General features: G+C 40.8%; 1 protein-coding gene across 1 annotated transcript in view; it reads right to left on the reverse strand.

The window, feature by feature from the left end:
* Positions 1 to 26,847, reverse strand: part of FNDC3B (fibronectin type III domain containing 3B) — a 351,384-nt gene that overhangs the window by 92,412 nt on the left and 232,125 nt on the right. The window contains exons 7-10 of the mRNA XM_020793802.3: positions 18,659 to 18,717; positions 10,315 to 10,472; positions 8,804 to 8,863; positions 391 to 529 (exon numbers count right to left, since the gene is read on the reverse strand). Coding sequence (XP_020649461.3) covers positions 391 to 529; positions 8,804 to 8,863; positions 10,315 to 10,472; positions 18,659 to 18,717 — 416 coding nt within the window. The remainder of the gene's footprint in view (positions 1 to 390; positions 530 to 8,803; positions 8,864 to 10,314; positions 10,473 to 18,658; positions 18,718 to 26,847) is intronic.

The raw sequence follows: 26,847 nt of genomic DNA on the forward strand, positions 1-26,847 counted from the left end.
CCGAACGGTTGAAGAGTTGACTTTCTTTCTTCTTGGATAAAGACTCACAGAAGCAACATGGTGGTTGAAAGAAACTGAAGGAAGAGTCTTGGTGCCAAGGTACATATACTGAGGGGGAGGGGTGTATACTAATGTGTTTTTTTGCTATCGCAGAAGCTCTAAAATATTCTGACAAGGCTTCACGCATGTGCGGATTACCCAGGATGTGATTCACAGAGGCCATGAAGAACTTATACTTCTCTCTCTCTCGAGTCCAATCCCATTTCTAGTCTCCAAAGGAGTAGATGCACTGAAGCAATTACTGACTGGTAGATCAATATTTGCATAAATCCCACTGATTTATTGGGTCCACTCTGTTAAGTTCACCCTTAAGACTTTTACACAGCTTACCTTCCATTGCAAAGTCAGGGAGTTTTTGGTCCTGTGTGAAGGTTTGGGTGGGTAAGGGCACTCCGGAGCACAGCTGTGCGTGGTGAAGCTAACAGGTTCTGAACACGATCCCTTTACTGAATTGTACACTGCATATACCCTGAAACAGGAAACAAAAACCCGAGATGATAAAAATGACACTGATTTGACTCCCAGAGGCATCTGTTGGGGCCACTGTGAGATACAGAAAGCTGGACTAGATGGATCCTTGGCCCGATCCAGCAGGGCTCTTCCTATGTTCTTACTGAAACGAAGCAACTGTGGAACCCTGAATGGAGGACCATTAGGATTTTTTCATGGAAATGTTAATAAGTAAGTAAATAAAATTTTATTACGCGGTCATAGACCCGATTGTACAAAGATAAAATACATAAAATAGTATAAAATCTTGCTATAGCGTTTTGCAAGTTCTCATAGCTGAAAATAAAACTTAGCCACTAACTGTGTCATTATTTGATTCCCTCCAGTCAACAATGTTAATATTTAAAAGTTGCAATAGTAGTATGTGGCAATTGCACTGATGTGGTGTGTTTGTGCATGTAAATGAAACATAATAGATTTAATATACAAGGTTCTCAAAGTTAAGTACATAGGAATTAAAACATCACCATTAAGCTTGCAACTAGAGATAAGCACAAACTGAACCACAAACTAGAAAATATGACCCACTATACTGGTTTGTGGTTTGTTTCATGACCTAGTTCGGAGATCCGGTTTTGCCGAGGGCACCCACGGAACTAGCAGTGGCAGCAGATGGTGGCAGTGTGATAGAAACACATAGCCTCCCTGGCAGATGAAAACAACGTACAACATAGCTGGCACTCAGAGGAGAAACGTTCCACCAAGGTACATGATCCTTTATGGTAAGTAGTGTTTTCACAGGATAGTTTAGTAGTCTGGAGTCCAGAGGTTGGGAGTCCAATTCCACTCTGTGCCTCCAGCAAGAAAAGCCAACTGCCATGGCCTTGGGCAAGCTCCAATGTGCCACGGCACTGCCAGAAGAAAGGAATGGTAAACAACCTCTGTGTATTCTCTACCTAGACAACCCTGGGAAGGGTTGACATAACTCAGGATTGACTTGATGGCACACAATTACTATATTGGTTTTGACAGCACAATGGTTTAGGTGTCTGGCTGTGCAGCCTAAGGGTGGGAGTTTGATTCCCCATTGTGCCTCCTGGAAGAAAGCCAGCCTGTGTAGTCATGGGCAAGTGTACAGTCCCAGAGCACCCCCAGAAGAAGGCAATAGTAAACCACTTTTGAGTACTGCCTAAATGGAAAGGGTCACCATAAGTCAGAATTTGCAAAGGTGCATCATCATCATCATCATCGTTGTTGTTGTTGTTGTTGTTAAACAGTGAGCAATTGTAAGACCCACCTCAGTGCATTCTCTTATTTCCTTTTCTCTCAATTTAGCTGTTGTTGTTGTTTAGTCATTTAATCCAGTGGTTCTTAACCTGGGCAATAATGCCCCCCAGGGGGCGATTTCCTTTTTCAGGGGGGTGGTAGAACAAAAAGGGGCAGCGTGGGGGCGCTGGAGCAGAAGGGGGCGGTAGGGGGCGCTGAAGCAAGCCAAACCTGTGAAGATGGCTGCAGCCTTTTTACAATGTGCATGAATATATATTTTCCTCCTATCTTAATTTAGTTTCAGAGTTTTTGTCTTGAAATTTTTAGTTCCTGCATTTTATGCCCTTTTTATATTTCTTTTTGAGTCTTAAAATTTGCTTGCAACTAAATCATTAAATGTTACTTTTTGGGGTATTTCATTTTCTTGGAATTGAATTTGTTTTCAGGGGTCATTGGATTTAAGTGTCTTAAATAAATAAACAAACAAACAAATAAATAAGATATAATAAGAAATAAGAGGGGGGCGATGATAACTTCCTCAATGGCTCAAGGGGGCGTTTCTTTCAAAAAGGTTAAGAACCACCTTTTCCGACTCTTCGTGACCCCATGGACCAGAGCATGCCTGGCCCTCCTGTCTTCCACTGCTTCCCGGAGTTGGGTCAAATTCATGTTGGTCGCTTCGATGACACTGTCCAACCATCTCGTCCTCTGTCATTCCCTTCTCCTCTTGCCTTCACACTTTCCCAACATCAGGGTCTTTTCCAAGGAGTCTTCTCTTCTCATGAGATGGCCAAAGTATTGGAGCCTCAGCTTCAGGATCTGTCCTTCCAGTGAGCACTCAGGGTTGATTTCTTTTAGAATGGATAGGTTTGTTCTCCTTGCAGTCCAGGGGACTCTCAAGTGCCTTCTCCAGCACCACAATTCAAAAGTATCAATTCTGTAGAGAATTTAGCTGTAGAGAAACTTTTATTTCATACTACTCCCAGATTCCACCTTGGCTGAGCTACCACCCACACTGAAATGTGACTCCAATGAATATAGAATTTGACTACAGGATTTATAAATTTTGCCATGGCAAATGTTCCGTTCTGAGCAAGTTCATTGTCACTCAACTTTAAATGAAAAAAGCCCTTCTTCCAGAATATCTGCCAGTTTTCTTGTATCTGACGGCTGGTAAGAATTAGAGAAACCAAATTTGGAAGCTTGGCTAAATAGCATATTAACAGCAGGCACATGTCAGAAGCCCAAAGCCAAGATATATCAGTTATCATCCACAGGCAACTATTCAAATTGGACAGAATTTCATGAAAATATAACTAGCACAAATCTTGTTGCATAAGTTACACATATAGAAGGGTAATCACAGTGCCAGGATGGTAGATTTTCAGTAATCAAAGGCCTTCTTCTGTCTTGTCCATTTTCTGAGGAATCCATTTCACTGACTGGACCCCATGGAACAGAAGGAGAACTCTAACTACCCGAAATCTCTGCCAAGAGATTTTAGGTAAAAACCTCCTCCTTCCATCCCAAAGTTCCCACAGCTTCCATGCAATGACATGGATTACTCATGGGTCAGACAAAGTATGTGACAGAAGGAGGACGTTTTAGTTACTGAAAATCACCCTCTGCATGTGATGCCATAACTCTTCCACAGGAATAATTTATACAAGGGGACTTTGGCTACCATGTAAAATCCTTTGGTCTCTCAGTTTCCTCAAGATGTATTGACTCATTGTAGAATTCTTTTGTAATTCCAAATTCAAATGGTGGGGATATTCTACATCTGTTCTTTGCTGGCCAGAATGAAGATGATCTGTGGACAGGGGGTTCAAAAGAAGAAATCACAGGTTTAGAGCACTACTTCTTATTTTTAGATATGCTGTAACTCTTAATTTCTATTGGGGTGTGAGACCAAAGTAACTAGGCTTTACTCCGGGAGGAATGAATCCAGAAGGATTCTTGAATTTGGGTGATTTCCTAGTTTCTACAGCTGGTGAACTTGTTGACACCATGACTGATTTGTGGAATGGAATGATCACCTGGGTGACTGACACAACCTCTCCTAAGTATCTTCTACATGGGCGTGCGAAGCATGGGTTTCCCGTGTTTTCTGTACTGCTGAGGGGAACAAAATATTTTGGAAGAAGACTACAATGATGGGACAAATCTGAAGAACTTGGTCCCATTATGGGATGAAGGCAGTGAATACGTTCTTTGCTGCCACCACCACTTTAGCAAAATCTTATCTTCCAGCTCTATTCAGGCAACTGAAGAGTCCTGTTATTCTAGAATCCAGCGTACTGATGAGTAACCCTCAGAAGTTATCTGTGATAAATTCCCCAAACATTATGCAGGAAAATCAATCACAATTAAGGGTAAATTTGAGGAGGCAACTGAAGCAACTTCTTTTTGTAGAAATGGTGGAGGAATTATGTCTATGTGTTTAGCTGAATAAATAGGAAGTGAACTGTTACAATGCCACCTTGGAGAGATATAGGACAGCTACATTGAGAAAGATATTATTTATGTAAAATGTTGAAAAGCTCAGCATTTTAATCTCATACATCAGACAAATTTATATGTACTCTTCAGGATAGTTTATCCCTGTGAAAATGAAAGCCCTGGAAATACTATCAATGTTGAGAACACCTAGACCAAGGATGACATGCTGACTTTCTCTCTCTCTCTCTCTCTCTCTCTCTCTCTCTCTCTCTCTCTGTGTGTGTGTGTGTGTGTTTGAGTGAGTGAGTGAGAGAGAGAGAGAGAGAGAGAGAGAGAGAGAGAGAGAGAGAGAGAGAGAGAGAGAGCTATTTCTTGGGATGGTTTGAATAACACCCTCTTCCTTTGAATAGCCTCAATTTATGCTGTTTTTCCTTCTTATATATCAGATGGTTCTGTTTTAGACATAACTCAAATCTAAAAATCTAGCTGGCTGATTTTCCTGCTGAAACATGGTATATATCATCTAGTTTACATCTACTGGACACCTTTGTAAGGGTTATGTGAACATGAAAGCAAACAACACAGAGAAACACAATCTACTTTGGGATGAGACAGCATCTCCTCCAGAGATGTTCATCTCCTCCTTGACCCAAATCAGCCATTGGTCACATATGTCTGTGATCTGTGGTGGCAGAGGAAAATGTGCAGCTGAAAGTTTATGGCATGGTTGGAAAAGTTATGGGGAAGTGAGATGTTCATTCCATTCTCAGTCTAGTGCATGCCTAGTGACTGGTTTGAGAATCTACCTTGTTTTCACTTGTTTCCTGTGGTGTACTGACTAGTGCATTCTAAAGTGCAGGTATTTGTCATGACGTATCCCATAGGTATAAAATTAAGGTGAGTTCAGAAATGGAGGCTGGTATGTAAATCTGTAGCAACAAATCCGTTTAAACTAGCCTCATTAAAAGCCAAAAAAAGAGAGCTAATTCTGTTGCTTATACACTGCCCCATAGTGCTTCAAGCACTCTCTGGGCTGTTTACAATTTTAATAATGCATTCCACACATTCATCACCACTAGGGAAAAGTCTTCAGTAGAGTGAATGAGTCTTTATTACACATTCAAAACCAAGGCATCTCGCTGTACTTTGCATTACAATGTAGAGAAGTCTGCAATTGTACCTGTGGCTGGGGAAACCCACCCCAGCACTGTTACTATGGGACCATAGCTAAGCTCAGACTTGAATGGCAGATGACTCAATCAGATCCCAGAAATCCACTTGTGTGAGCCCTAGCTCTATAACACCACTGCCTTCTTTGGAAGCTGATACCATTTGAGGAAAGTGTCCATTTATCAGCTCATCAACACATTCATGTGCAATTATAACCTAAATCCAACTGTTAGTCTCAGCCAGAATAGACTCACTGAATCAACAGTCACTTTGAAAGTGAACACTTGTGTAAACTCCACTGGATCTACTCATTAGAACAAACAATTACATTTAGATCTTAGTGATTATCAATATTCTTAATTCTCAGTCGTGGTTCAACCACAGGTGGGACTGACATGTACTGAAAATTAGCAGCATGCTGCTCTGTCGAACAAAGCAAATGGTGTCCCACAGAGGAGAAGTGGAATGAAAGGCAGAGAAAACATACTGAAGTTTACCATTATCTTCTAAACAACAAAAAGAAATCCATTTAAATAGATTTTTTGAAAAGGATTCTGAGCATGAGTTAACAAGAAATAATGGTCTAAAATATAAATTAAAATGTTAAAAACAGAATTGTTTCCCAATATTTGCCAGAAGCTAGAATGCAATGAAAAATAGCTGAACAAACATGTAACACCATTGGAAAAAAGTAACATGACCTAAAAAACAAAACACTCTGTTTGCATTAGATCTCTAGTTTCAATGAAACGAATAAACATATTTAACTGAACACATTTCATAACAAGAGGACAACCTTACAAAAATATACATATTAATTCAAATGTTATTCCTTAATGTTTATATGATCAGTTGTATCCGCAAGTGGTAATGTGTCAAATCCACATGCCTCCATCTGTTCTACATTTAGGTGGTGCTGGTGGGCTTGCTCATAAGCAAATATGGAGATGAGAGTTTAGAAGAAGATATAAAACATACAATGCTCTGCATGCAGATGGTGCCAGGTTCAACCCCCCAGCATTTCCAAGAATGGCAGAAAAAATGGAAATCCTGTAGAGCTGCTCCCAGTCAGCGTCAGTACTGGGTCACATGGACCAAGAGCCTGACTCAATATAAAGCAGCTCTCTATGATCCAGTGCCAATTGTTTGAGACAATCGTTGTAGGAAATAGTTGTTGTGGGTTTTTCGGGCTCTTTGGCTGTGTTCTGAAGGTTGTTCTTCCTAACGTTTCGCCAGTCTCTGTGGGCGGCATCTTCAGAGGACAGGACTCTTATGAAGATGCCGGCCACAGAGACTGGCGAAACGTTAAGAAGAACAACCTTCTATGCTACAATTCAACTAAATATTTATGGTGTCATAATTGCAGCAAATTGTGCCAACAAGCCACTGACCAAAAAGTACCTAACTGAATTCCTAGCCGTATGTTGAGGAACTGATGTGCAACAGGGAATTCAAGTATAGATTTGTTAACTATTTGCTGCTCCAACTTATGCCACTGCACTTGTGTTTGCATGAACATTCAATGGGATTTTGGCCTACAGGTACATGTCGTTTAGTCATTAAGTCGTGTCTGACTCTTTGGGACCCCATGGACCAGAGCATGCCAGGCGCTTCTGTTTTCCACTGCCTCCTGGAGTTGGGTCAAATTCATGTTGGTAGCTTCAGTGACATTTTCCAGCCATCTCGTCCTCTGTCATCCCCTTTTCTTCTTGCCTTCACACTTTCCCAACATCAGAGTCTTTTCCAGGGAATCTTCTCTTCTCATGAGATGACCAAAGTATTGGAGCCTCAGCTTCAGAATCTGTCCTTCCAGTGAGCACTCAGGGTTGATTTCCTTTAGATTGGATAGGTTTGTTCTCTTTGCAGTCCAGGGGACTCTCAAGAGCCTCCTCCAGCACCACAATTCAAAAGCATCAATTCTTTGGCGGTCAGCCACCCTTATGGTCCAGCTCTCACTTCCATACATCGCTACTGAAAAAACCATAGCTTTGACTATGCAGACCTATGTTGGCAAGGTGATGTCTCTGCTTTTTAAGATGCTGTCTAGGTTTGTCATCGCTTTGCTCCCAAGAAGCAGGCGTCTTTTAATTTCATGGCTGTTGTCACCATCTGCAGTGATCATGGAGCCCAAAGAAGTAAAATCTGTCACTGCCTCCATATCTTCCCCTTCTATTTGCCAGAAGGTGATGGGACCAGTGGCCATGATCTTAGTTTTTTTGATGCTGAGCTTCAGACCATTTTTGTGCTCTCCTCTTTCACCCTCATGATGAGGTACTTTAATTCCTCCTCACTTTCTGCCATCCTAGTGCTATCATCTGCATATCTGAGGTTGTTGATATTTCTTCCAGCAATCTTAATTCCGGTTTGGGATTCCTCTAGTCCTGCCTTTCGCATAGGTACATAGCTGAACATAAACTGCTCATCAGGTCACACTTCTCATGCAAACCTTTTTGCTGCTGTTACTACGCTACCCTTCACTTACTCTCCTGGAGACTCACTGATTTATTCACATCCATAGTAGAGAGAAAGGGCAAATAGTTAATAGTTACTGGTTAATAGTTACTGACTTACATCCCATTAATTGCAATGGCTCTATTATACGCATGATCTAACAAACCGTCTTGAATCTAAACAAACATTCATTGTAATATGTATTCTATAGCAGCGATTTTCGTGTTACATTGGGTTTTGTATGTTTCTTGTATTCTTGGTTCTCCTGAAAAAAAGATGTAGGGATTGAGCCACTGTTGAAATTTGAGACACAGAATTATATCCTGAAAATGTTTACCATATTTCATTCTTCCTTCTCAATGCTCAGTCAAGTTAGCTTGGTACAAACTGAGAAATGTACAAGCAAATTCTTAGCGAAACTGCATTACCAAGTTTTCATAAACAGAAACAAGAAGGGTATTGTCTTATCTTTATTCCATAACACACACAGCCTTTTTCTTTCACTTTAAAATCAATAATACCATAACTAATTTCAAAACAATGTAAAAACACACCCTAAAAATACAAGCAGAGGCCACAACAGGGTTGAAGTTCTGTGAACTGTGGAAAAGCATATAATTTATCTTTCACTTTTAGTCAGAGAAAAAGAGAACGCTCTCAGCGTTTCTGTATATTACAGTGAATGGCCAAATATGATTTGTGTTAATCACATGTGGCAATCCCAGATCCATTTTGCATTTATTTGAAAAAGCAGAGATACACAGGTAAACATGGAAATGCAGTTGTCTGTGTTTAAGTTCATATGTCTGGAACATGAGAAAATGTATACCTTCAGCAGTTCACAAAATGAACATAGCTTGCCAATTTTCTTAAGCACTGGCTTCCATCATGTTTGGACATCCACTGTAGCATATATAACTAAATTGATTAAAATGATGAACACTTATCAATGATTGTAGCTTACCTAACGTAATATTCTGTTGCTGGCCTAAGGTCTTTCAGTTTATATTCCAATTCTTCTCCACTGGAAAAGAAAACAAAGTGCAACAAAGCAGTGTCAAGTTAAATGGATATTCCAAAATCCAACATGTAGTCCCAGCTACAGTAGATTTGTTGGATCAATGGTAGAATAGTAAATTAACCTTTATATAATTCCTATTAATTCAGTGGGTCTACAATAGTTTGTGGTTCCTACTAGATTCAAGTCATATACTGTATATTCTACCTAAAGATCATACAAATCAACAACAATGTTTTAGAAAGACAGCCAGTAGTTTCAAGACTTGCAAAATATCAATTAAAGACTACAGTCAGTATCCTATTGCTAGTCTCAACTAAGAATACACCCACTGAATCAACTAATGAACAGTAAATCAACACTTACTATAAATTCCATTCAGTCAATAGTCTACCTTAGCTCAATATAAATAAGATTAAAGTAAAACCTGTATCCATTTGGATTTTATCAAGTGTAGCACTGAAGATATAGAAGTGACTGCAGCTATTCAGCAAACGTCCAGTTATATTGGCCACATGCCTGGTCACACAACTGCCACTTTGCTAAATAGGCTCTCTGTTACTTCAATATTCACATGATAAAGCCCAGGACAATAATAGCCAAAGCATTCTAGAGCATCTCTGAGAATCCAGCCAGCAGGTTCCTTCCTTTCCTTAGATGGGCAACACTTATTTGTCCAAGTTAATTAACAGCTTATCTGAAAACAAAGTTTGCCTGTCGGGAGAAGGACAAGAGAGAGGAAGCCAACATGGCTTCCTAGAAAGTGCATCCTACAACCTAGGAGCAGTTCTTGAAAAATCTTTCTCTCACATCAACCCCCAAAAAGCCTGTGTGAATGGAGGCATCAAGAAAGGGGCCTCCCCCAGAAGATCTTAAAAGCTATGGAGGCTCATATGATACAAAATTGTCCACTAACATATTCATAAGTGCAGCCTGCATTACAGGTGTCAACCTTAGTGTGCCCAGCCACAGCACTTGGAAGTGGTTGTGTGAAGCAGACAGTTATGTAAGATATAGCAGAATTTCTCTTGCACGTGGCAGAAGCAGGCAGGAATTTCTCATGAAGAGAAACCCTGTACAGTATGTCTCTAGCCCTCTTATGAAAAAATAGGTGACATCCGAAGAAATAAGTGCTCTCAGATGCAAGACGATTTCATAAATGTTGCAGACAGCACAGTAGTCAACCTGGCATGTCCCCAATATTCTAGTCTGGCAGTCTCAGGGGTATGTATATATCTGTTTAGCAGATTAACTTTTCCAGCTGGTGAACACTACGGAAAAATCTGCTGGAAGGAGAGATCAGAAGGAGGAGGAAATGGCAAAGTAAGTATAAATGTGACTGTGTAAGAAAGAATGTGTTCAACTCTGGAAAAGCAAGGACAGTCATTTTTCTTTACACTTCAGATTTTGAAATATATGTATGAAACAGCAAAACACACACACACACAATGATCTACCTGTAAATCATTTTGTACTTTCCATCCCTCCCTTTGTCTGATAAGGCAACTTCGTAAGTACAGGTATAAGGCAAACCATTGCTGTGTCTCTCCCCACTTAAAAGGCCATTTGGAGGTGACCACGTGAGCAGAACTGTTCTTGCTTGAATATTCGAAACCTTAGAAGAGAAAAATAAGTTTTTTTTTTTCCTGTTAATATCAAGATGCATACTGGAATTTAAATGTACAGATATGTGTCCAGGAGAAACGTACATATAGACAAAACACATCACCCATATGATGGCAGCACTCTTTTCCTTGAAGGGAAAAGAAAGCCCACAGGTACTGGATTCTAAGGCAAGTTTATTGACCCCATTCATTTCAGAATATTTATGGAAGGAAACTTCCCTGTATTACAGCCAATCCCAAATAATTTTAGAAGCAAAGCCAAGTTGGGCCTGGTTAGCACTTGAACAGAAGACCAGTAGAGACTAGCAGAGACATCTGAGTAAGTTAGATATAAATCCCCTCTAAATCACTGGAGAATTTCTGCCACTCAGAGCTGACAGTGCTGCTCTTAGAGGGACCTCAGAGTCTGCCTCAGGGTTAAGGCAACTTCTTTCGTTCATCTTTACTCCTTACAGTTACAGAAACTTTGTTCTCCTGAAAAGCCTCTCTGAAGCACCAGGGAGCCCCCAGAAATTATACGAGATGCAATACATAGAAATAATGCGAGATGCAATATATAGGAGGACTATTGAGATGAGTATAACCTCCAGTGAGGCACGGGGAAACTTTCTTTGGGTGACCTTCTACACATCTTTGGATCCAAGTCATTCTATTTAAAGGGAAAAAACATCTGGAGGAGAGAGAGAAAAGCCTGAATGGTACACTTAAAACATATGGCCAATAAAAGCAGTGGAGACAATAGTGGCATTAAACGGTGGAGTCTCAAAAACACCTCATGATTTTTTAGAAGTTCAAATTGGCTCAGTGTAGGAATGTGGCAGAGTTCTTCTGCCTCCACCGGAATCCAATCCAACATCCAGGGCTCTGATGGCCCAGAAGTGCTTTCAAAATATACCCAAAGCCTGATGCATTCCAGCAGGCATTGTGCTCTTTTCTGGAAACAAACATAGAGGCTAAACGTAGCACTGTGCAGAGACTGAGCACTTTGTCCCATTCTTGGCCTGTCCTACAGTGCTGATTACGGCTCACAAAGCCTTATACAAATATCTGAAGGATTGCATCTCTTCATATGCATCTCTCTGGATGTTAAGATCATTATACAAGCTCTTGTTCTGGCCAGTGCCATAAGCATATGTAATGAGGACACAAAAGGACTTTTTGGTGGCCAACAGGAACCACTCCAGCTGTCACTGTGTTTATTTCAGATACATTTAAGATTTAAAATGAATGTCATATACTATATATTTTCACATATTTTTCCGATGATTTTAATCTTAACATTTTCTTCAGTTTACCTATGCTTACCTACAAAATGTATGCATCTCATGGAGTTAATGAGTGCATCTGAAAAGATATGGGATGATGCATTTGTTCGCTTCTAACAAGCTTGCAAGCTTGGTTTTGCTGCAACAGATTAAAATGGCTATTTTTCTATAAATATAGAAACTCCACAATATAATCTATATTTTACAGCAGGGCTCCCCAAACCCAGGTCCATGCCCCATTGACGGTCCATGGCCTTCACAGGACCAGGTCGCAGACAGATCTCCCGCCCACATACACGCACAGGTGGCCTGCCCACGCATGTAAGCATGCCCCACTCACCCATGAATGTGCCCCGCTCACCACACATGTGCGCAAGTGTGCCATGCCCCCCCCCGTGCACAGACCCCACCCCCCAACAGGTCCGTGGTTCGCAAAAGGTTGGGGACCACTGCTCTACAGCAGATCATGCAGTAACTATCATCAGTTTTTCTAGAGGCCATGGCACTTTGACTTGAAACAAGAACGTCTCCAGATTTCACTATATTTGTTACCACTGTTCTGATGCAGTAAAATATACTGATAGCAATACTAATCCTTGCCTCCAAACATGCTAAGTTACTACACTTTTTTTATGCACGCCTGGACTCATAGCAGAATCCATTCTAGAACACAAGCAAAGGCCAGTGGAACCATTTTGTACCTCACCTTAATCGTCTGCCTTAAAACTAAATAGTTCCACCAGCCCAACTCTACACTTACATAGCTGAGGGTGAAATCAAATATGGAGGAAAAGAAAGATAATTATGCATTTCAAAGTCCTGGTTTGCTTATTAACTGTTTTGTCGGGATTCAGTATCTACTTCTTCTTCACCATCATCATCGTCGTTACCAGTATAGTAACAACAACAATTTATTTTCAAATCAGATCTGATTACCAAGGTTTTCTAGGCAAAGAATACTTAAAAGTGGTTTACCACTCCCTACTACAGGGCCCTTTGGAATTGTGCGGCTTGCTGTCCCCAAGGCTACACAGGCTGGCTCTCACTGCCACCACCACACCCCAGAATAAACCCTACCCATAGCTGCTAATAAGTTGAAAGAGAAGAAGGTGGGCAACATGTACAGATACTGTGCCAACACTGTAGTCTCACACATCATGACTAGTTGGGACCCTGATAAGAAGCACACATATTTTGTGTCAAGCTGAAATCCTGAAAAATCTTTCAAAGAGCCCAGAAGCTATTATTTGCAAGTACAGCTAAATCTCATCCATACCAAAAGGTCTATAATGCTGAGATTGTCCAGAAATTACTTTCAGAACAGAAACAATTACAGAGGTGTAGGTGAAGTGTATCATGTGAAAGAAGATTTCATGTAGCATTAACATTTTTCTCAGCTTATGAAAAATGAGAGATTGCTTTGAAAATCTGGACTGATTAAAACTGGCATCATATTAAGTCTCTAGCAAAAGCTCCTCAAAATCAGACAGTGCAATTAAAATGCCTCAGGTATCCTAATGGGACGAAATGGTAGCCAAGAATAAAGATGTTTACAGTTGAGAAAACAACATGCCATATCTTATATCAATTACACATTTTAAGTTAAAAGAAATGAAGAAAAGAAGGAAGACATTCATTCATAGTAGATTTTGGGGGCAGAGATATATACTACTAACTATAAAGAGAGGGTTCCCTCCCCCACAAATGCTTTTATTATGGACACATAGTTGCATAACTGTTTTGCATAAAATCAGTCTGAGACTTGGAACTTAATGTACTACATCCAGCCAATGTTCTATTGGAATGGTTTCCTTTCTTTACGATTATTACCGAGGACACACGTACCAATGTCGAACATATGGCTAAACACTACAATGAAAGATTTTATCCTTTTATGAACTTTAATCTGTCCTAAAATCTAAAAAGTACAATGAATAATGATTCTTACTGGAAGGTCTTGGAAACTAGGAAGAAGAGCAATAATATCACAAATGAAAGAAGGAGTCATTTATACTATTCCTCTTTCTAGAACAGTGGTTCCTAATCTTAGGTAACCCGTGTTTTTGGACTGCAATTGTTCTACCAGGGCTTCTGGGATTTGAAGTCCAAGAACATTTGGGTTAGCCAAGGTTGGGGGCCACTGTTCCAGATGATGAAAATTCTATTTATTGATATGGGTGTAACTGTGTGGGATTTTTCCCACGGTTTGGGGATGGGCTAGTTTGTTCATTTTCCAGCAACTGCACAATGTAATTGCCAGCAAAAACCAGGGAGTTCCCACTCATACCTTCTGGCTTCATGTTGGGGCTACTGTTTTTAAAGTGCAGGTAAGATGTGTGTGAGCGCTGGGATCTGTCGCTTTGCTGAAATCACCTAACGACCTTCAGAAATGGGAAGCTTCCCTGCCATTTGCCTTGGGGGGGGGGCAAGGGAAGGAAACTTTTGAATTTTTTAAAAAGTTGCTCCTAATGCATCAACAATGCTTTGAAAAGGTTTTTTTCTTTCTTTTCTTTTTCCAAAAGCTCTCTCAAAGTATTGCTGATGCACTTTGTCAGTCTGGATCAATGCAAGACTTCCTCTCCCTTTTTCTCCAAAGGTGAGTGACAAGGAAGACATTAATTTCTCAAGTTCATTAAGTAGCTTCCTCCTCCATGTTTGGCTGAAACAATCAGGAGAACTCGGAACCTTTCTCTTTAAAGGGAAAGAGATCCTGATCATGATAAGCAGGTTTGCTTGAGGTGTGGTGTCATCCATATGCGTTGCCTCTGACTGATTTTTGGCATCACCTGGCAGGACAAAGTTCCAAACAGAGTAGTCCTAGAACGAGCTGGTATATTCAGCATGTATACATTACTGAAATAGTGACATCTACGTTGGCTTGGGCACGTTGTGAGAATGGCTGATGGTCGGATGCCAAAGGATCTCCTGTATGGAGAATTAGTGCAGGGAAATCGCCCCAGAGGGAGACCACAGCTGCGATACAAGGATATCTGCAAGCGGGATCTGAAGGCCTTAGGAATAGACCTCAACAGATGGGAAACCCTGACATCTGACCATTCAGCCTGGAGGCAGGCAGTGCATCACGGCCTTTCCCAATTTGAAGAGACCCTTGTCCAGCAGGCGGAGGCAAAGAGGAAGTCACAAAAGCAGCAAAACCAGGGAGCTGGACAGGGGACAGATTGGATTTGTCTTCAGTGTGGAAGAGATTGTCACTCTCGAATTGGCCTCTTCAGCCACACTAGTCGCTGTTCCAAATCCTCCATACAGAGCATGTCACCATAGTCTTTTGAGACTGAAGGATGCCTAACTAAGGTGTCATCAATCACTGCATGCCCCAAATGAAATGCCTTATCTCAAAATGACCTTGTTAAGCACAATATACACAATTCAGGCTGGAATGATTCAGTCATCTTGTCACACTCCCTGAGTCCCATCCCAGGAAGTCCCAGGTTTAAACAAAGAAGAAACAAACATGTAATATGAACTTTGTCTAGATGGGTTGAATAATATTACGTAAATTAATACTGTTGCTGTTGTTGTTAGTTAAGTATACACTTAGCCTTTTATGAGTAAGGTTTGAAAGCGCCTCGATGAACTAAATTTATTGGATTGGCATTTCTTTCCATTGATAATTTTATTTTCTAAAAGGCTGAAGTGGGTCCTTATAGCTTATGTTGGGAGGATTTCTTATAAATATGATAATAGAATTACTCTTATTTAAACTCTTTCGATTCAAAAAAATTTTTTGAGTGCTGCTTTGTTATGTTTTGCCATTCAAAAACTGGAAGCACGATGCAGTGAGCATATGCCACAAGTTACAATTTACTCCTCATAATCTGTTCCAAGGAATTCTTTCCCTTTGTGTACACTTCACTTTTCCCACAAAATCCCAATGAAATAAATAAAAGCCATACTATTGTATAATTCAGAACCATTTCTATGAAGCCTGGATTCTAAGTAGATTACCATATATCTGCATCATTTTACAAGTGCCTCACTATCTTTTATGTTTAAGGTAGAGATTGTGGCCAGTAAGATATGTCACTGGACTGCAACTGACATCAGCCGGCACACCAACAGTGAGGGACAATGCAGGTTGCAAACCAGACGTTGCCCATGCCTGATTTAGTCAAAGGTTTTAATCATTCACACACGTAGTTACATCAATAATGAGAAAAATGTGGTAGGCTGACAACATGTAACCCCTCTGGGGCTCCCACTGCTACTTCCAAACCTTCTCCATGCACATAAACTTTTCTTAAAAAAATTATTTCATGCTGGTTTGCAAAATGGTCACTTTAGCCTTGAGATGGCGCTATTAGTCACTGGAAAGCGGGGGGGGGGCTTCAAATGGCCAGTTGTACCTTCTAGGAACTGTATTAACTATTTCAGGTCATTTCTGCACCTCATTCATAATATAGTTCCATAGGGCCTTTTTCTAAAAAGCAGAAGTGACTGACTGGTTAAATCCACTTCAGAAAACAAGTTTAGCTTACTTTTATGGGAAACAAGAAAATTTATTTATTTATTATTTGCTTAATTAAAAATATTTTTACCCTAATTTTCTCTTTAAATGAGCTGAAGGTAGTTTCATGCCTTTCATGAAATAATGCCAACACACACCTGAGCTTAACTCAAGACAGGACCAACGTAGTAAGATATTCTTGGAATTCAGGTCATAATAAAGGCTAAAAAAATATTTTTAAAATGTTGGATTTACCCTTTAAAGTATCCATGTACTTTGGAAATAAAAAGCATTATTTAAATAGGCTTTTAATGTTTAAAATAGATTTCATGGTCAATTTGGTAAATTGCTCAGAACGCAATGGGGTGAGTGTGAGTAGGATATAATTTCTAATGAACACAGCAAAGATGGACAATTTTATTATTGTCCTATTACGCATGACTAGTGCCTCCACCAAGAGTCTCTGTCTAGGCTTACACTGATGCTACAGGACTGATTAATTGCACAAGAAATTTCATTGTTTTATATGGTTGCAAATTACACAGATTTTACTTCCTCATACTCAACGTGCTAGCCTATGGTGAAGAAGAGCAAGGGAACCTCTGGACTGCAGGGCAGATACAGCCCATACGGTCTTCAAGCTCTCTCTGCTATCACCTCTAATTAGTGATCAGACATGATATGACATGAAGGCCAGGAAGCCATTGCAAGGAAGTCATTATATCATACAAACAAATAGAATGCAGGACTAGATCAGCCTTTGGTCTGATCCAGTATGGTCCTTCTTAAATGTTTCTCCTTCTGCTTCTCTTGGTTAAGGCTTTTTAAGCAAAATGCTAAGTTACACTCTGTACTACTATTTCTACAAAAGCACTAATGATTATATGGTGGGGATGACTCTTGCATTTAGATTGTACTCATCAAATGTAAGATGGCAATATAAAGTTACAACTGATGGGAATACTGAGCAGCCACTTTGCTTACATATGGGATGAAGTCACAAGTAAAGTATGCAGGTCAACTGCAAATACATGCCAGTAAACCTTCCTACCAGACAGCTACGTTACATAATCTCCGAGTGCCACACATGTGAAAGGAAACCTAGGAATAATATGCAAAGAATGTTGCTGAGAGCATTTTATATGTTTATGAGGACTATTTTTTGCATATCCAGTTGTTTCGAAAAGCTAAACGACTAATGGTTTAATTGTATGAACTGCAGGAGCAAATAAATGTGGAAGATAAGGAGCCGCAGCTATGCCTAAGCAGTACCATGGCTGTAGTCCTCAAAAGGCCCAGAGAGGGCAGAAGATAAGTGCAGACATGCTTCAGACATAGGTATTTGCTCTACTTGGGACTAAATTTATTTATTTATTTACTTATTTGTCTAAAATATTTATATGCTCTTTGACTGACAACGCCTTCACACATTTTAAATAAAAAGAAGTTAATGGGCTCAAGCGTGATGTTAAAATATTGACTCAAGATGTTGAAATAGTGGAATGTCAGGATATTAAGATGTGGTTAAGAGCCCCCTTCTTTAAGCAGACCTACCATGTGCCATAAACCCTTGCTCAAGAGCACTTGGGAATCCTCTAAAACAGGTTTCTGGCACAGCCAAATGGGTACAGGGGGAAAGGAAAAGAAAGTCCAGATGATACTGAGGGTGAAGCACTACTAAGTGTAGATTTGGGGATAGTGCTCTATAAGGGTACCTGAGTACAGTGGTTAGACCCCCAAGAACTTGTCAGGATATTGTAATTCTGTAGGCCTGAACCTGGATTAAATATGATATTAATCAGCTTCCATAATGAACAGATGTGTGACTGCTGAGTCACTCCCCCAAAGTGACCAGCTACTGTCATTCCTACCCTTCGATCACGAGGCAGGGAAGAGGATGGCGCAGGCCTGTTTTAAAAAACTCGCATTGAGCCAGGCCTGCCCATCCTCTCGCGAGGCTTCTGCCTGTCCGCTTTGCGGAGCGCCGTTATGTGTTTGTTTATTTATAACTCATCAACTGCCTTCTGCCCATCCAAGTCCTCCAAACAATATACAATGAATGTTCTATTTAAATATAGACATTAGATTCATATGATATTTATAAATATTAAAACTTTCTTTAGAAATAGATTAGTGGTACTTTTTAAAAGCCACAGGTCATACACAATAACATAATTTTAGTCACTGGAAACTCAATACGGAAGGAACCTGAGAGTTCCCCAATCAAAAAAGCTGGTACAGAGAATGCCTTGTCTCATACAGGCGGACCAACCTAGCTTCTGGAGGTGGTGACAGATGGAACAGGCTCTTAACTGGAAATGTCAAATCTGGGGCAGGCTTCTATGACAGGAGGCAGTCTTTCACAAGCCCCAATAAAAGTAATATACACGTTATCTGTACATTATCATATAAAATAAATGAATAAATAGCCCTACCCATCACATACCTGTGGTTTCTCCATTCCAGAAAGAACATCTTGAACCCTTTTTGTTTCTGTATCACACTCTGTCCAAAAAAAGAAGGGGGGGGGAAGACAATAAAAAATCACAGTTACCATCAATAATAAAGAGTGCAAAACAAATGCTGGATTCTCCTGCAAAAGTTTGTTTTTGTCTGGTTCATAATCCTGGCATTTTAACGTTTTAACAAATGCCTGGGATAAGACATTGGTTACACGCTTAATCTTTGGCCGCCTTCTGCATTTTAGTGGCCAATTCCCCCCCCCTTCATCTGGGGAGGCTGGGGACCATTCAAAACATGGCACAACTGACCCCTCATGTCCCCTAGGAGTTTTTGAGCCAACTCTTTTCAAAATGTTTTTCCAGGAGGTAGGGAAGCTGGGAGGTCCCTGTAGTGCCGAGGGAATATTTAGGCACCCACGGGCCTGCATACAGCCCACTAGGCACATGTTGGCCACTCTTGGCTTACAGTGAATGGCAACAATTCTCGTTCTTTCTTTCTTTCTTTCTTTCTTTCTTTCTTTCTTTCTTTCTTTCTTTTCACAGCCCTTTTAGGAGCTCTTCTCAGGTTCCAGGGCCCCCTGCCAAACAAGGGAAGTCTTTCGTAGTGTGGAAACAAGGATACAACACAAACAGCTGAATCTGTGGCCTCCTTCAAATGTGTTGGGGCCCCACAGGTGGGCCATATGGCTTCTGTGGAGATGCTGGGCAGTGAACCTGGCACCTTTAGCATATAAACCTTCTGCTCTACTGTGTAAGGAATTGCCTCTTGTCTAGTGAACCGAGAGCTGTGACAGTAGATTGTACATATAACCAAGGCAGTGACTGAAATGGAATCTGAACACAGGTCTATCAAGTCTGTATTTAACCTGTCATACAAGGGGTTTCAAATAACTTAGCTTTATGTCTTATCTTTAAGAGACACAGCCACTTTTACCAGCTGTGTCCATCTTTAAAATGATCTCATACCTTGGTGACTGTATCATGTAATTTATAGGTGAAAACTTCAAAACAGTAATCCATAATTAGGCAATTTGATCTACTAATCATAAAATAATATCAGTTTGCTTGAGCAATTTAAATACATATATGATTGCACTTAGGTTTTCCCTTTTGTTTTTCTTCCAGCTTGGCCTCAGTGCTCGGGTATGAGCAATTTTACACTCGCACGGAAGAAAATTTGCAAATGAAGAATGGTGAGGAATAGCTTTCTAGTACAAAAGATGTACAGTGGTGCCCCGCTTGACGATTACCTCGTTAGACAAGGAAATCGCTTAATGATGAAGTATTTAATGGGAAAAATTGCTTCACGATGATCGGTTCCCTGCTTCGGGAATCAATTTTTCGCTTTACAACGATCAGAAAACAGCTGATCATTGGGTTTCAAAATGGCCACCCGCTGTTTAAAATGGCTCCCCGCTGTGCTTAGGACGGATTCCTCACATTACAGGCACCAGAAAATGGCCGCCCTATGGAGGATCTTCGCTGGACGCTGAGGTATTTCGCCCATTCGAACGGATTGAGTGGTTTTCAATGTGTTTCAATGGGCTTTTTAAATTCGCTCGATGAGGATTTCGCTTAACAGCGATTTTACCAGAATGGATTATCCTCATCAAGCGAGGCACCACTGTACTAGTATGCTGTTCACACTTCTGCTTTGTTCATGAATGGCTATTGAGTTGGTTCGCTTTTAACATTTCCTATCCAAGCTGAATCCAGTTCCAAGCAAATGAAACAACTCTGATCTGGCAACCCGAGGGTTCAACACACGTTGGTTATGGTGAAAATAATTTGCTCACTGCAGGCGTAGTTTAGCACAGGGTGGAAAATACAAAACCTGCCCTAAAGTGCAGCGATCACATAAAACAGCCTTAAAAATATATATTCAACAGTTACCTAATACCGAAGAAGAACAAACTTGAGTTTAATTTCCTGACAACTCCAAGCCTGGGTTCAAACCCCTAGGTTTCAATACCACATCAAAAAAATCTTACAGGCCATTTTAAGGTCATTGTTATTTTAAGCAACCCAAACTCATCCATCAGCATTAAGATTTGTACAGTATTTTAGAGCTTTCATTGCAAAGTATCGGTCCTCTTGGAATACATTCCTTACTATGCCAAGACAACATTATTCACATAAGTGAGACACGCATGCATGAATAATGTCTATACAGTCTCAAGCCTTCAAAACCCACAAACCATTGCAACCATTAAGCCAAACACACAACTGGAAACCTTTTATTGACAGTTATTTAAAGCCCCACTATAGAAGGCGACCCAGATGAAATTAGTTAGAGTAAGCTGGATTTGCCCCAGAAAAACAAAAATGAAAACAATGCTCATGGTTTTGCATTTGTCAAATCAATATCACATTCAGTGTTGTCATTCTAACTATTATAAAGATAGACCCAAACAAAATCCAGTTCATACTCTATGCTGGCTCACTACCAGAGCCCCTCTCTCCTCCTACTCTAACAATATCTATTTTGGAATTTTATTAAAAACATATTTAATAGTTACAGTGCAAATATTTGGGGCCGCTAACAGTGCCTTTTAAACCACAGTCAACATAACTTAAATTGCTACCTAATGGACCTAACACAGCTTCTATATTTTTGAGGAGGGGGGGAGGGTTTGAGGGAATTAGATATCCCTCCTTTACTATAGCTATTCTTTTGTAGTTATTACATCACCTTAGCTGCCAGAAGCTGCAGCTGAATCATTCTTGACCTTTAATCCTTAACATGTGGACCCGATTTTCCTTCTTTAGATTACTTTATAGCAAGGATTCCGGTCACACTCAGTAATGAGATGAGATAAAAATAAAACCACAAAGTTCAATGAAATTTCATTTCCCTCTCCATGTGGAAAAAGTGACAAGTTTTCCACAGTAACTAACCTTTGCTTTGACCCTTTTCGTGTCAACTATGACTAGTATACTCCAGCTTAGGCGCGGGATAAGAATAATAAGATATGGGGACTATAAAATAAATATAGTGTGGTAATATCAGAACTTTAAGGGGAGAAAAAGCAGAATTCTAAATATACTAACCAGCAGGGAATTACAGACTCTTGTAACAACTTCTCCCTGATATACATCCCTCCATCTGGGCCCCCTAGCATGATTTATCAGGGCCTGATATAAGCCTGTAACATGGGCCTGTTTCTTTAACTCTGTCTAACTGGTATTTACAGCCAGATGTGATGACAGGATATGCATACATACATTACTTTGTTGTTATTTAGTCGTTACATTAATTAAAAGGTAAAGGTTCCCCTTGACATTTAGTCCAGTCATGTCTGACTCTACAGTACGGTGTTCATCTCCATTTCCAAGCCAAAGAGCCAGCATTTGTCCGAAGACAGTTTCCGTGGTCACATGGCCAGCGCGACTAGACACAGAACGCTGTTACCTTCACACCGAGGTGGTACCTATTTATCTACTCACATTTTTACATGCTTTTGAACTGCTACATTACTTAGAGTGTTACATTACTTGCAGTGTTAACTGACACATGCTCTTTAGACATCATGCCTTTCCTCTGGAAACAAGTGACTGTTTAGATATCGTGTTTTCCCCCATAAACTTTTATCACCTAGAGTGCCAGTTCTTCTTTATACCTAGGAAGCAACGGTCTGACTCACATGTGTCCCATGGACTTTAAAAATCCTAACCACACTGGCTCCAGCTGTCTCTTCCAGCCCCACTGTCCCTGACTATAATCAGAGATGGGGAAAATAACTATGACTGTACTTACCCCTGTTCCCTGCCACCAGTCAAAGGGCACATCTAGCTGGTTCCTTCTGCTCAAGGGAAACCCTTGGTGAACAAAGAACTGTGGGCAGGGCATGTTCTCTTCTGTCTTGTAGAGGTACAAGCTAAATAAATTTGCACTGACATATCTGATCACCTACAACAAGGAATGTGTGTTGCTCTATATACTGCTGGACTGCAGCTCCCAACCAGCTCTAGCTAGCAGAGCCGAAGGTTAAGAACGACAATGAATATTGCAATGTGGAGTGCAGTGCAGTAACACTTGGCAGAGAACATGTTCCCTAATCTTATCCTAGAAATTTGCCTTAATTTTTATTTCCTGCTAATAGCTTTTAAGTCAGGCCTGATCCAAGACATTTCTGTGCCTAAAGAGAAGGCCAGGATGGTACCCCACTGCCTACTTGAGACATTCATCTTAATCTCCCCACATATTTCCTTCTTGTGTCATGTGTATTATGTGGCCTGCTCTCCACCCTATCAGCTAGATTGCTACCCTCTGGTGAAGGATGGTATCTTACTACCATTGTTGGTGTAATTTGCCAATCTGGCTGGCTTCTAGGTATGCAGAGGAGATAAAACTAGAGGCCAGGAGAAATGAGTTGGGAGCATTGTCACATCTACTCTCCTCCACAACCCCGTCATGCAACATCTGAAGCATAGAATCATATAATCACTGAAGGAGCCTATGAGGCCATCGAGTCCAACCTCCTGCGCAATAAAGGAATCCAAATCAAAGCGGATCTGACAGATGGTTGTCCAATTTTCTCTTGGACGCCTCCAGCACTGGAGCACTTACCACCTCCCGAGGCAATCGGCTGCACTGTCATACTGCTCTAACATTTAAGAGGTTTTTCCTGATATTCAGCCTAAATCTCACTTCCTGTAGCTTGAGCCTGTTTTTATGCACCCTGCACTCTGGGGTGATAAAGAACAGATCCTGCCTGATTAGAGGGCTGGTTTCCTGACCCAATGTGCGAGTAAAAAATTCCTCCATTGCTTTTAGGAGAAACAGAGGGATAATATAGACTTTCTCCAGCTACAAGCTTCCCAGGCTTCAGAAGAAAATGGGAGACCTTTATATGACCCAGCAGCATAGGAGTAGCTCTCTGGGGTCTCCTAATTTTATAAGGATACTGTGGTCTCCTTGTACTGTGGGGAATGTATGCATTCCCCACATTCCCTCTCAAGAGCTAAAAGGTTATATAATTCTTATCTCTAAATATACACAGTTCATGAACAGAGGAAGGGAATGGGATTGCCCTCTTCTCTAGCAGGTTTTGGGGGCAACATCCCCTTTGCTCCATTCATGCGACATCCTCCAGATCAGCAGAACTGTTCAGGGGATCTATATGTGACCTGCAGCATTCTCCTCCTGAGATTCACAGTAGTGGACAGTTGATGGAAAAGTCAATAACTGTCAATAACTCCTTCCGAATCAAGAGTCAGGCTGCAGTATTATGAAACAGCTTGAGGTACCATTTCCTATAATTGTAATATTTCTTGCAACAAACAGTTTCAGAACATCTCATCTATCTAAAGTTTTCCACCGAGTGAATGCTACCTGTAATGTCTCTCTTCTGCTTTTACACACACTCGTCTTCCATTCCACTACAGTGTTTCTGAAAGGCATGGAATACAGTCGTGCCCCGCTTAACGATTACCCCATATAATGACGAATCTGCTTCACGACAATGTTTTTTCAATCGCAAAACAATGTTTTAATGGGCTTTTTTCGCTTCCTGATGATCGGTTCCCTGCTTCAGGAACCGATTCTTCGAATTACAATGATCAAAACAGCCTATCATTGGGTTTTCAAAATGGCAGCCGGCTGCTCAAAATGGCTCCCCGCTGTGTTTTTGGATGGATTCCTCGCTTTACAGGCAGCGAAAATGGCCGCCCCTATGGAGGATCATCACTGGACGGTGAGTTATTCAGCCCATTGGAACGCACTGAATGGTTTTCAATGCATTTCAATGGGCTTTTAAATTTCGCTTTATGATGTTTTCGCTCTACAGCGATTTCGCTGGAACGAACTAACGTCGTTAAGTGAGGCACCACTGAAATTCAGAGCCAGCACAGTAAAGACATGAGCAAGGACATGTGGTTCAACAGGTTATACCCGCTGAAACATGTGCACCAAGCGGCTGCACATTTAAAATAAACCACACAAAGGCAGTATAAAAGTGATGAGGAAAACTCATGAAAATGAACTTCTAAGATGTGCACATTCCTAATTCCATCTACTGTACATATATTGATATCTATACCCTATGCTTGTTAAACATTCACTCACCAGCAGAGGTCAGCTGAGAGTTAGAATCACATTCTTGAAGTGCTAAAGCTAGGAATCCAGTGCAGTGAAAGCCTAAGCAAACTCCAGAAAACTTATGAAAAATGGGGTGCTCTTCTGATAAATGCAGCCATGAAATCTAATCTTTGTATATTATAAAATGTCTTCACGGAAGTGAGAAAACTGTGCATTGTTTTCTGAACAGCTTTTTCCCCCTTACAGAATGTCATTACTTATGCTAGTTTAAGTGGGTGAACAAGACCACTCAGAAGGACTGCAGAAGCACCGCATGCAAAGCACCTGCACTCTTGAACAGAGGAAGCCATCAGCCTCCTTCCTCTGGATGTGAATGCCTTATGCTGAAACTGTCTAACTCATTACTGTCTATTCCATTACCTGGGCAAGAGCTTTCCAATACTGAAATAACAGATTACTCTGATGAGTGACATACAGTTTACAGTTCCACTTCAATCACAAAACGTGCAGACCCTCTACATAAAAAAATACTGTATATACTTGACAGAATATTTCTGAAGAGAAAATGCTGCCATATGACTAATGCAATTGCTGCATTATATAAACATGGAGTTCCATTTTCAGCTGGGAAGCAAAAGGCGGGTGGGGTGGAACAGCAGTATGGTCTGAAGATAATTTAAATAGGAATTTCCCTTGCCACTGAATGTGATCCACAAAGCAAAACTGCAATGTTTCTTTTGAACCCAGACAACTACTTCCCAAGATTTCTGTCTCCGATTAATGACTTTGGCTCACTTTAAGGTTACCAAATTAACTGGCAAACTGGTAACTACATATCCAAACTCTTTTCAGTAACGGTTGTATAGAATAGAGGTTTATACAGAGAAATCAAAATATTTAGATCTCTATATCACCAAAACAACTGGAAATGATAGATAACCTTAACTTGGAAAAGATTATAGCAAAGATTAAAGTGGAGTTGTATAATTGCTTATGCCTATGGAGAGTCTATGGAAACTTTCTCCCTCATAATTTCCCCCAGATTATGTATTTACAAGCCAATTGTTTAAAAAGTGATTATTGCTGTGAGTAAGCATCAATCCATGTACTGCATAGTCAAGCATTACAGCTCCAGGTTGATCAGGAAGGCCTTAACCTCCCAATCAGTGGGTATCTAACATGCAGTTAATCCCTGAAGAAAAGATTTAGCAGTTTGCTTCAGCTGCCTTGAATAGGAGTGGTTGACTTATCCCTACCCCAAAGCTATACTATTCTTGGCTTGGATTGTTTTAAATATGTTGCACTACACTCTCACAGTGATATCAATTTCTGGCCACGTTCTAAGCAATGGTTAAGAATAGAGATGGGGGTATTTGTATACGAATACCCCCCGCACAGCTGGAATCAACGAGGGTCCGGCCCCTAGGGATGGACCATTCACCCACACACCTGGCTGCAGCCCCTCTCTTCCTTCCAATCACTCCCAGAGAACCGCTCTGCTAACGATTCAGCAGCCTAGCAGAGCGATTCGTCCTCCCTCCCATTGCCAGGAGTGGCTAGCCGAGTGGGGTTCCGGGAGTGATTGGAAGGAAGAGAGGGTTAAGTCCATACAAATGTGTTAAGTTCCAGATGTGTTAAGTCCATACAAATACCTCCATCTCTAGTTATGACCCATAAAAGCCTTAATCCAGCCTGGATTCAGGCTACACAAAATATACTACCATATGAGCCTTCCTGGGTTTTAAAATGTTCAAGGCTCTTCCCTCAGCCCCACTGAAACACTCTCTCTCTCTCTCTCTCTCTCTCTCTCACACACACACACACACACATTTCCAGGTTTTCAGGGAGACAGGGTAAGTTGCTTTACCGCAACTGTAGTTTTTCAATGTTCACCTGTGAATTCACACACATGTGTTTTACATCTGTGCAGAAGGCAGCCTCGGAACCTTCCAGAGATTCAGGAGAAACAGTCCACTCCCCTGGCACTACTGCACACGGCCATTCACTCCTTAACGATTGTCATTTTGTTCTCTTTCATCTGCCACAGGAAAGCACCTGGTTCTCCAAAGGATCCCATTCTCCACCACCAGAGACATCTGATTTGGACTCAAAGGAGATGCAGCAGTCCCCTCC

This window comes from Pogona vitticeps, chromosome 3 (genome assembly GCF_051106095.1).
Source record: "Pogona vitticeps strain Pit_001003342236 chromosome 3, PviZW2.1, whole genome shotgun sequence".
Taxonomy (NCBI): Eukaryota; Metazoa; Chordata; class Lepidosauria; order Squamata; family Agamidae; genus Pogona; species Pogona vitticeps.